This window comes from Theobroma cacao, chromosome 1 (genome assembly GCF_000208745.1).
Source record: "Theobroma cacao cultivar B97-61/B2 chromosome 1, Criollo_cocoa_genome_V2, whole genome shotgun sequence".
NCBI lineage: Eukaryota > Viridiplantae > Streptophyta > Magnoliopsida > Malvales > Malvaceae > Theobroma > Theobroma cacao.
The window spans coordinates 3,964,710-3,977,641 of record NC_030850.1 but is presented as its reverse complement, the minus strand read 5'-3'; the positions used below and the strand labels follow the sequence as shown (position 1 = coordinate 3,977,641).

The 12,932-nt window shown below is 30.7% G+C and overlaps 1 protein-coding gene across 1 annotated transcript; it reads left to right on the top strand.

The window, feature by feature from the left end:
- Positions 9,924-11,883, top strand: LOC18611365. The gene has a single exon (XM_007047586.2). The coding sequence runs from the start codon at positions 10,317-10,319 to the stop codon at positions 11,481-11,483; it is 1,167 nt and encodes a 388-aa protein (XP_007047648.2). The 5' UTR covers positions 9,924-10,316; the 3' UTR covers positions 11,484-11,883.

Genomic DNA, 12,932 nt, shown 5'->3' with positions numbered 1-12,932 from the left:
TTATATAATAACAATTTTTACTGCCTTATTCTTATTGAACAAAAAAAATTCCCTATTCCATTCTTATCAATCAAATTATATAATAATTATTTATTTTCTCCTACCAAATAATTATTTTATTTTTACTTTTTTCCTTCTTACAAGTCAAACACATCTTTAAAATTTTTCTAAATAAAAAAAGTAAATACTTGTAAGAAATGTCCAAACGGGCCCAACTCTCCTTTCCCTGAAAAAAACCGAATGCTGCAATCTTTCATCACTTTCAGGACCCATAAAAAGAAATCAATCTTCCATTGCTTTCTAGACCCACACAAAGAAATCAAAGGCTTTTGAGCCCAGAAAAAAAAAAATTAAAGCCTAACAACACACAAAGAAATGAAAACCTATTGATAATCACACACAAAAATCAAAGGCTTAGCTGCAAGTTTGTCGCCAGAGATTCTCAGATGTAAAAAGTGGATTTTCGTTATAACCGTCAATGATCTTCCTCATATCAAAGACATGGAAGAATTTTAAACACATAAATCCATCAATTCTTGACTTGCTAATACAAATAATACCCTTGTGTCCCTTATTTGGACATGTGGAATCCAAATCGTACAAAAAAAATTTTATCAATTCTTGAATTTTTTTTAAATTCCTTTTTTCCATGATCCATCAATTCTTGACTTGCTAATACAAATAAAACCCTTTGTGTTTAAAATTTCTTAAAATATTTTAATGTTGTGGCCAAGGAATTAAGAATTAATCTAAGTAAAGCAGCACAAGTCCTATTGTTATTAGGAGTTTCTTGCACAAAAACAATGCACTTATCAATTTGGTAAAAAACCAATCCTATTTCAATATACAAAAACAAAAGTAATAATGTTCACTAAGATTTTAACAAAAGTAATGACTTAATTTCTTCCTGTTAAATATGGTATAAATTTAGAGTATTTATAATATAATATTCTTTAGTTATTAACAATTTTGTTTAAATAGGATGTTCAGGATAATCCTGTATTAGCTTTATAGTTTTCAAATTGATCTCGTGTTTTGAAATGACAAAAGAAAATGATCAAAATTTATTTAAATCTTGAAATATCAAGTTTAAACATTTCTTAACACTTTCAAATAAGTTTGAAAAGAAATACAATAAAAAAGACTTTGAAAAATATATTCTGATACAAATCTATCGATGCATGTGCTTCATATATAAATACATTTGGACGAATATCGATAGATTTTAAAATCAATCGATACATGTTCTTAATAAAAGTCAAATTTTAAAAAGTCAAACTCAATCTATTGATACATTCTTACATGTATTGATAAAAATGCAATAGAATGCTTAATGCTTCAAAAGTATCGATACATTTCTCAAGTGGATCAATACTAATGTATCGATACTTTATACATTTTCAATAGAATGCTTGTTATGTCAAGAGTATCGATACATTAGCAAAAGTATCGATACATTTTCAACAGAATAAACAAACTTTGTAGAAAAGTTAAAAAGTATCAATATATGGCAAAATGTATCGATACATCATAGCAGGAGTTCAAAAATAAAAGAGGAATGTATTGATACATTCAAATATATATCGATACAATATGACTGTTGGAACTTTAAATGAAAAGAAGAATGACTATTTTCACATTTAATGTACTCGCAACTACTTTTGAAGCTTTAGCAACTATAAAAACAAGGTCGCTCAACATTTATGAAGGTTAGAAGACATTGAAACACAACTCCAAGAAAAACTTCATCTCAAACCATTCAATGCTCTTGTACTTCTCCTCTTGAATTTAAGTCTTCCATTGTACCACTTATAAAGCCATTTTTACTTATGTTCTTTCTCACCAAACATTGTACTTAATTTACTATTCAACTTTGTAGAGGCATCTCAACTGCACTTTCATATTTTATTGTATTCACTTAAAATGGTTATACCTTAACCAATTGGAAAGGTGAAAATTGAGCATTATACCTTAACCAAGATAAAAGGTAAAGTGATTATACTTTAACCATAAAAAAGTATTGTATTAAATTTCATTTTAATAGTGGATTTTAAACTCCTGAATTTAAAAGAGAGGACGTAGGCAAAAAGACCAAACCTTTATAAAAATTATTGTATTGATTTTTCCTTCATCTCTTACTCTTTTAAATTTCATTTACGTTTACCTACTTCTTTTACTTCACAAGAAATCAATTATTTTGTTTATTTTCAAATTGGAGATTTAACTTAAAGAGAATTATATTTTTTCAAAATTCAGAAAGAATGTTCAAATATATAAAAATATTTCAATTCACCCATCTTGAAACTATTCATATTGAGCTTATTGCACTAATATCCTAAAAGCACATTATTTGTACGATAATCCTAAAAATAATATTGTTGCACATTATTTGCACGATAATCCTTGATTTAGGATATTTATGTTTATATACATAAATTATAGGTTGAGTCCTTCGGTGTGTTGAAAAGTGCTTGAAACCTGGGCTGACAGAAGTGTTAAAAACTTTATTAAATTGTAGCTGTGTTGGTTGGTAGTAAAACGTAAATATTTGTATCATTTTGATATTATCAGTGTTAATTAAACGATTGTTCATGAGTCGTTTAAGTATATTAGCTGAAACTCAAGTTCTCATGTTGTTTTATTAATAATGTTTTACTGCTTCTAGAATCTGTTGTAATTGGTAGTTGTGAATCTTGTTAAAAATCTGTTTCAAGTTTATTTACAAAGATCGATCTTTATAAGGTTCGGTTGTTTTAGTTGTAATCCAATATAAAAGCTTTAACATAGTTGGAAATAAAGCATGTGAGTTAGTTTTCCACTTATTTCATCTTCTTTATTTAGTTTTTCTCTCTGTTTTTCTTGAGTTTTTCAACAAAATGGTATCAGAACATTTTAGTTTTTAAGGGACCTCAAGACTCTGTTTTTCTTCTGTTGTTTATTGTTTTTGTTTGTATTGATTGAGTCATGGCTTCATCTAGTTACAATGCGTCGGCACCACCGATCTTTTTCGGAGAAAATTACCCGATTTGGATAGTCAAGATGAAAGCATTTCTCAGAGCATTTGATTTGTGGGAAGTGATTGAAATTTGGGGAGATCCATCGGTTTAGGGACACGCAAACCTAACCTTGGCTCAAATTTATTAGTATAGTGAAGATGTAGCAAAGAGGTACAAAGCACTTTTTGTTTACACTCTGCTGTTTCTGATTCAAATTTTACAAGAATAATGACTTCTGATAATCCTAAAGAGGTTTGGGATAAACTTAGGAAAAAATTTAAGGGCAGTGAACGAACTATGCAAATTCATGTATTGAATTTTTTGAGAGAATATGAGGTGTTAAAAATGAAAGATGATGAGAGTGTTAAGGAGTATATTGACAAGGTTATGAAAATTGTACACTAGCTGAGGTTGTTGGGAGAAGATTCGAATGAAAGAAAAGTGGTTAATAAAATTTTATTTAGTCTTTCAGAGAAATTCGAAGCCAAGATTTCTTCTTTGGAAGATGCTAAAGACTTGTCAAGAATCACTATTACCGAGTTAGTAAATGCCTTAATAGCTCACGAACAAAGACGAGTTATCAAGAGTGAAGAGTTTGTAGAAAATGCATTAATAGCCAAAACTAAGGGTTTGAAAGTTAAAAGTGGGAATCAAAAGAAATCTGATAGTAAAGGAAATAAATCTAGAACTAGCAAGCAAGGTAAAGGTGACAGATATCCACCTTGTCCCCATTGTCCCCATTGTAAAAAGAAAAATCACACAAGCAATTATTGTTGGTATCGACCTAATGTAAAGTGTAGGTCTTGTGGTCAAATGGGACATGTGAAAAAGGTTTGTAAATCAAAGAAGTTTGTGGTTACTGAGGAGAGTGCAGCTGTAGTTGAGCTAGTAATTGAGAATGAAGAAATGTTATTCATGGCCAGGATAGATGACACTTTTTTAACCAAGAATGTGTGGCTCATAAATAGTGGATGCTCAAATCATATCACTTAAAATGAAAGGTTATTCATTGAGCTAGATAGATGTTTCAATGCTCGAGTGAAAATTGGTGCTTTCATCCCTGCCCAATCACTATCACTATAGCCTATTAACTCACTGTTTTCATCTTTCATGTAATGTAAGCCAAATTCCACAGTATCTTTAATGCACTTGAGAACCCTTTTTACAGCAGTAAGTGACAAACAGATATATTTTGCATGAACCTGGAAAGCAGATTTGTAGGAAACATAATATCAAGTCTAGTAGCTGACAAGTGTAACAGAGAGCCTACCATGCTTCTATACAACATTCCATCAACTTTCCCTGATTCATCCTCCTTGCTTAACTGGTTTCGAATATTGAATGGTAGATCTACAGCTTTACATGAGTCCATATTGAATTTCTTCAACATGTCCTTGGCATACTTTGATTGATGTAGGATTATTTGACTAGGCAATTGCAACACCTCCATGCCTAGAAAATAAGACATTAGTCCCAAGTCTATCATTTCAAAAACACTCCTCATTTGTGTCTTGAAATCTTCCAAATAAGCTTTGTCTGGCCCTATTATCAACATGTCATCAACATAAAGGGCAACAATCAACATAATCACCTCATTTGACTTCTTGACATATAAAGTATGCTCATTCACACTTCTAACAAAGCCTCGGTTCTTAAAATGTTCATCTATCCTCTCATACCAGGCTTTAAGAGTTTATTTCAAACCATAAAGTGCATTTCTCAGCTTGCAAACTTCGTTTTCATTACTTTTCTTCACATACTCTTCAGGCTGCTCTATGTAAATATCCTTAAATAACACACCATTCAAAAAAGCAGACTTTATATCTAAGTGAAAAATTTTCCAACCTTCCTTAGCTGACAATGCAGTAAGTAATCTTATTGTGTCATGCCTAGCTACAGGGGCAAAAGTCTCAAAATCCTCATACACTTGTGCATAACCCCTTTACAATTAGCCTGGCCTTATATTTATTTATAGACTCATCTGGATTCAATTTTGTTTTAAAAGCCCATTTAACACCAATCACATGTTGATCTGCAGGTTTGTCAACAATAATCCAAGTGTTATTTTTCTCAATCATATGCATTTCTGCATCCATTGCTGCTTTTCAATGGTCATCTGACTTAGCTTTAGAAAAATTTAGAGGCTCAATTAAAGCTAAATTGCTTCTACTGTAAATGTCTTGCAATGTCCTAGTATCCCTAACAGCCAATCTTTCATCTTCAATATGCATAGGTTCATCATCACTATCACATACCAGTTCAGTATTATCACTAGCAGTACCCCTGATAACTCCTTTTTCCCAATTCTAAAATTGTCCTTCATCAAAGATTACATCTCTACTGATGATTACCTTACTCAAATTAATATCATACAACCTATATCCCTTAGTTACTTCATAATTATAATATTAATAGTAATAGATCAAATAATTAAATTGTAGCTAAGGAATTAAGAATTAATTGTAATATTAATAATGATGCTTGTGGCAATGCTCAGCATAAAGAGTATAGAGGTTGTAAAAGCTATAGATATAAGGATAGATTTAGCAAAAATATTCTCAAATAAATGAAAAACTGCAACAAAGGGTAAACAAATTAGAGAAAAAAAAAAGTTAAAATGAGCATTTTATATGAAGGTTCTTATAAAGAAAAAAAATGGTGTTGTATTGTACAATGGCTTTGTATAGAAAATTGGAAAGAAAGAAAATGTTTTCACTCACAGTGTTAACAAACTAGAGTTTTAGTAGCTTTTAAAAAAAAAATCTCAAGGCACAAAGGCGAAATCAAGAATTTTTGAATGGTGTCATAATTTAAATAATAATAATAATAATTAAAAAATAAATATGTTAAATTTTATAGATTAAAAATGTTAATATTAAATTAAAAAATATAAATTCAGCACATTCATTTAATACTTCAAAATAAAAATATCTAAAAAAACTATAATTATCTACGATAATTTTTTATATTTTGAAAATGTTGCATGATAACATGAGTAGAAACACTATCAAATACATCATTTTTAATTTATGTCACCAAGCAATTATTCATCCACTCATCACTCATTTGATTACTAGCTTGTGCTTTATAAATTTTATTACTGAAAAAGCTCTTTCAATTGACATTGTTGCAACTGATAAGATCAATGCAAGTTTTACCCGCAAATAAACCAATATTTGTCTCAACCATCTTCCAATTCCATTGAATTCAACAAATTCTTCATCCAAATGCAAGTTTACAATATAGTTTTCAAGTTGATTTTCAAATGCCACTAAATCCATTTTGAAAAATAAAAAAGATACAATTAAGTCATACGAATCAATTTTTCTTCGCTGAAAGAAGAAAATGAATTGTTGAGATTTAAATTTTTGACAAAGAAGAGTAGTTTAGATTTTGATATTTTTAATAAAATCTTAAATTATAGAAAGAAATTTTTTTTATTTTTCCATTTAGTATTTAAATATTAATATATAAATTATTTTTTGATAATATTTAAATAATATTTTTTAAAAAATCATTTAAATATTATTAATATATAAATTTTTCAATAAAAATTACTTTTTAACTCCATTCTTTATAAAATTAAAAAAAAAAGTGAATTCATTAATATTATTAAATATATAAAAGTTTAAATAAATAATATAATAAATAAATATTTTTTGATTTAGTGGTGTCAGCTGTACAATGTCATCATTTCTCTTCTCTTTTTACTTACCACCAAGATCAGGCTCAACCTTGGTTGAATCCATTTAAAACGTTAGACAAAAAATAAAAAAAGGTGGCGTTACCTATTTTTATATGGGTTATGAAATGGACCTACCAGCCGGCCTCAACTTTGTATTTTATTTTATTTATCTTTTTGTTTCTTATCTTAACCCGTAAAAAAAAATTAGTTCGAATTTTATATCCAATTATTATGTTTTAAATGCTTCGTTCTCTTTGTGCACTTTATTGGTTAAAAAGTTAAAGTTTAGGTTATTAGTTAATAAAATAAGGAAGAAAAAGTTTGAACTCTTTAAACATACTAATCAAGAACAAGAATCCAAAATTCCAAATATAATTGATAATTAGTGGATACATAAAGTAATTAAACAAATCCTTCCAACCTCAATGAGAAGAACCCCATACCAAGGGGATTATATTTATTGCCCGCCTAATCAAATATTTAAGTTTAGTAATATGGGCAGGTTAACAAAAGCATATTTAGGATACCAAAAGTAAACAAAGAAATAAATTGATCCTACCTAAGTATGAACAAGGCAAGCCTTGGATTCCAATGTTTTACACCATATTAAATTCATGGACCCAAATGTATATCACTCCTCCTTAACAGTAAAATCCATGCCATATGGCCATCTTCCTACAATTCCAGAAGCCCATGGCCATTTGTCTTGAAGCATTATAAGAACAGAATTGTGGGTCCTCTGGAATCATAAAATCCAGGCATAGGGGAAGAAAAATTGAGATGAATTTCTGTCTTTTTCAATTGCTAAAGCTGATTCCCCACATTTATATTACTTTCAGAAATGATGCAATGAATAAAAGATGTGTCTTGTTCTGGGGCGACCATTTCTGGGTCTTTATGTATGGTGGGTTATTATTAAAATCAATCGGTTAGGGGACAATTAAAATTCTTTTAGGTAAGGAGAAGAAAATTGTATCACTCATGGGAATCATAGTCAAATTACTTGGGTTTTTGATTGGACAAAGTGATTGAAATCTTATACTATCTTTAAGTTGCTATCATGAATAAGCTGGTTTCCATTTCAGTGTCTCAAAATTAATCATATGCTTATAATAATACTCTTGTATTTCTTTACAATAATCTGCAATCATCCGTTGCATTATATGTATCTTGTTCTTGCCAAATATCAACCATAGATTTAACTTCAAGTTGGCATTAAATGTCTCAAGTTAACTCTAAAATTTATTCTTTATGCAACTGGTTTATATATGTCATGTAGTTTTCATGTTAGAGTATTCTTTTAATAATTTCTCATTAAATTGCAGTCTTGTTCTCTTATTTGTGTTTGCAACTGCCATGCTATTTTGCCACTCAAATGTACTTTGATGCTTTCACATCCCTCATTCAATCAAGTACACTTGGAGGCAGAATCTCAATCATACGAAAACATATTAGACTTAACAAAAATAGCTCAAATGATTCTCATATATAAGTAGGAGTGGGTAAAATTGAACCGGACTAATGACTCAATTAAATTGAATATAATTTAAGTAAAATAGTTCGATTTGATTGGTCTATTGGTCCAATTAATTTATTTGATCAGTTCTTAGTTTTAAAATTTTTAGATCGAATCAATTAAAAGACAAAACTAATATTATATATATTAATATATATAATATTATATATTTTTTAAAATTTATATAAAGTATATATTTTACTTTTTTTAATTAAATATATATTTTTCTATTATTAAGTTGATGATATACAATGGTTGATTATTTTTGTGTTAGATAATCTTATTTTGTGGATGTTAATTTTATTACCTTTATTATGTTGAACATTGAGGGCATGCTTGGTTGGGGGGAATGGAATAACCATTCCTCCTCTATTCTCGTTCTTAAGATAAAACTACATTTGGTTCAATGAAATGACTATTTTTCAAAATAGCTATTCAAATAGAAGCCTGAATAGCCATTACCAAAGCCCCCCTTGGTAATGGCTATTCCAAATTATTGGGAATAAGAAAAAAATTGATTAGACAAATATACCCTTTTACAATTTAAAAAATTACTTTATAAAAAAATACTAAACTTATTTTTCTCTCTCTCTTCCTCACTCCTTCTCTTTTTAAAGCACAAAAGAAACAAAATTTTTACTTCATTTTCAAAAAAAAGGAATGAAAATATTTAAATATTATTTAATATATTAAATATTATAAAAGCATATTATTTAATATTATTATTCGAATATAATAAATGTTTAATATAAAAATATTATTATATTATTATTATTTAATTGAATGAAAAATATATTTTATTTTTAATATTAAATATTATTTAATTATAATAAAATGTTTAATTAGCTTCTAATATAAAATATTATTAAATTATAATAAAATTATGTTTGTATTTTGGTGAAAATATTATTCAATTATAGTAAAAGTTATTTGATTTTATTACTTAAAATATTTTTACCTTTTAACAAAATAAATTTTTTAATTTTAATAAAGAATATTTTTTCTCATCATAGTATTTTTATTTTTTAATTAAATTTTTTTTAAAATTAAATAAAAAATATTTTTATTTTTTACCCATTATTCTTTAACTACTCTTAAAATTGTTCTACCCAATCAAACAANGTATTTTTATCATTTACCCATTATTCTTTAATCATTCTTAAAATTATTTCTACTAGCCAAACAATAGAATAAGTAGTAATAACAATTTTTATTCTATTTCATTCTCATGAACCAATCTATATAATAATTATTTTTTCTCTATTTTATTCTCTTAGAATGACTATTCTATTCCCATTCTATTTTTTCTAATGAACCAAGCATGCTAGGAATGTTAAAACTTAAAATTTAAAACTCTTAAATGTTAATTTGATGAATTTGATGGTTTATGTGAAATGACTTAATTATACAAGTGAAAGGACAAATGTTATATATATATTTTATGGTTTAGATTATTTATATATTTTATAATTATGGATGAAATTTATAAATTTTAATATTATAATTTGTAAAATATATAAGTGACAAAATTCGATTCTTTTGATTTAAAACCAAATAAATTAAACTAACTCGATATTTGATTAGTTTGATCTTTTTTAAAATTTAATATTTTTGTTGATTTTTTAAAAATATTTGATCTATTTAATATTTAATTATAATAAACCAAATCGATATAAAAACTCATCAATTACACATCTCTAATTTTTCTTGTTCCGCAGCGGTGATAAAATATCATCCCAAATTTAAGAAATGGGGTGATGGCGGAGAAAAATGTGCAATTCCGACCTTGCGTAGCCAATTTTATTTTAGCCTTAATTGAAGTAAGAAACAAGAGATGCAGGCTGATGATTATATATAAGCACCAGACAACAATGTCAACGAGGCTTCCACGTGACTTCCCCATTCTCCATCACACCTTCCCATTTGTTACCCCCTTAAGTAACCCAGACCATCCCTTGCCACCCATGAGAGACGTTAATATTTCCTCTCCCTCTACCAATTTTAGTCAAATATCTCTCTCTCTGAATTCCCCACGGATCTCACAATTCTCCGATCATCCTCTTTGAACCCGCCCTTCGAAAAGCATCCTCTTTTCTTTCCTTCTTCATCAACTAAATAAATGGCTGCAACAGCAACAACAACCCAAACCCAACCTCCAAACCCTTTAATGAAAGCACCCAAAGGACCACCAAGATCAAAGCTTGTTTGTTTCTCTTTCGCTGCGTATTCCAAAAGCCTTATTGACCATCTTAAATCTCTTGATATTCCAATCCTTCCAGGCTTAACTGACCAAGAATTCTCCTCCGTCGAATCTACTCTCCACTTCACTTTCCCTCCTGACCTCCGCTCTATCCTCCAAGAAGGCCTCCCCGTCGACCCTTCTTTCCCAAACTGGCGATCTTCTTCTCCTCAACAACTTAACATTCTCCTTAACCTTCCTCTCTTGTCTCTTTCCAAGAACATTACGTTACACAACTTTTGGTCCGATTCTTGGGGGCCCAAACCTTCAAATTCCAATGAAGCTTTGGCGTTGGTTAAAAGCTTATTACAAAAAGCGCCTCTTCTTGTTCCTATATATAGAAATTGTTATATCCCTTCGACGCCAAACATGGCTGGAAACCCTGTTTTTTACGTTGATGGAGATGAGGTTAGAATCTTGAGCTTTGATATTACTAGGTTTTTTCAAGAAGTCGAATTCTTGAGAAGAGGTGGGGTTTTTAAGCCTTTCACGAGGAAGAAAAGCAATAGCGTCAATAACAATGTGCCGGCTTGGGCCGCGACCACAGCGCGGAGGATTGACTTTTGGACGGACGTGGCGGAGAAAGGAAGGAGAGTTGTGGCGCGTGGTGTCACGCGGGGGTGGTGGAGTAGGGGTGAGGTAGAGGAGGACTTGGGCTTAAGGGGATGTTTGGAGGAAGTGTTTTGGAAATTGAGAGAGGGGGGGTGGAGAGAGGAGGAGGTGAGGGAGATGATGATGATCGACGGCTGTGATCAAAACGAGAACAAGGAAAAGAGTGGGACCCGATTGGTGATGGACGGTGGGGATGCTGCATGGCATGTGAGGGTCTTGTCTGTTGTGTTATTACGTGCGGGATGGGCTAGTGAAGATGTGGTGTACGCGCTTGATCTCCACGATGTTATCGATAAGGATGACGATGATGGTGATGAAGAGCTTGCTAACCTTGTAGAAGAAACGCCTTGTTTGGAACTTCAACGTCCAAGTAGCTGTTGCATGGAGGAAGATGATCATCAAAACAGCAGTATCAGACGGTTGATTCAACTGTAATCACTTGAAGTGTGATGAACCTCAACTCAGCTCACCTGTTTAGCATAATCAGAGTATTTTATGGGAACTCCTCACAAATGGAGGAAAAATGATAAAGAATAAATTTATAAGCATTTAATTTTTTTTAGTAGAATTACTACATACTTTCAGCTTTTTTTTTTTTGTATAACTAACATTCAAACATTGGATTTTTTTTTTGTAAATAATTTTTTCTCTCGTGTATAAGGATACATATAAGGTAGATTCCCAATATTCTTGGTATAAATGTATATGGCCAATTGTCCCTTTATATCTATCACAAGCTAAATACATGATGAACTTGGAGTGGTGAATAGGGGACCGCGGACATTTTTGAATGTAATTGAGAGGAGACATTTGCAGTTTTGCTGGCCTTATTTAAGGATGATAGCAAGGATTTTGTGGAAAATAGCTCTAAAAACCTCCTTCAATTATCATTATATATTTGACTTAATGGCAAGAGTCTTCATTCAAAGTCGTACATGCCAACTAAGAACTCCGTGTGCTGAGAGAAGTTATCAAATTTAATGCATTAAGAAAAGGAACCCTCTTACTTTGGAACAAAGAAAAAAGCTTGTACAGATTTCAACCCAATACAAAGCCATTGTCATCAAACCAAATTTGGTCTGCAATTCAGGGGTCTAGGGAGTGCGGCTCGGTGACCCTTTCTACTGTACCCGACCGGACCATTTTGGCTTGACTATAGCAACCTTAAATTGAACCATGCACAAGGTCAAGTTACCAAAACCTAGCCCCCCCTCTCCCCCTCTCCAAAAAAAAAAAAAAAAAANTCAAGACCCCGACTCCCCCCCCCCCCCTCCCAAAAAAAAAAAAAAAAAAACCAAATGACCATCGTTTCGTCATAAAAGGTTCAAAATCTCGGACGTGTCTCGTGTTGGCGGTGACTTTGAAACTTGGCATATAAGACAACGGTCTAAGCTGTCTTGAGATTGTGAGAGGTGGCATGTGGGAAAATTTTGGGTCTTTTTCTTGGTTGAAGTTTTCAACTTTCAAGCGGTAGCCGAAATTTTTGGTTCAATGTGTTTGGAAAATAAGTCGATTTTGTTTCATTTTGATGGGGTAGTGTTGACGGATGAGAATTGCTAGCTTGTATGGTCGGTTTGCGTCTGGTTAAAGCTTTGAAAATTCGAGTTAAATATGTAATTGGGCCTGCAACAGATAAATTACTCCTTTTGTTTATTGGATTCATGGTTCTTTATTGGGCCAAGCTTGATTGATCTTTGAAGTCCCATCTCAGTTAAAATTTAGGCTTAGTTTCGAATTTTTATCTCCTTTTCTTCCCCTAGGCCATAAACTCTGTGCTAGTAGTCTACTGCCATGTTTGGAGAACCGGAGAAGGGTAAAAACAAGTGAAAAACATTTTTATTTTTTCTTTCTTTTTCTTACCAAACAGAGTTTAACCAAATCTCA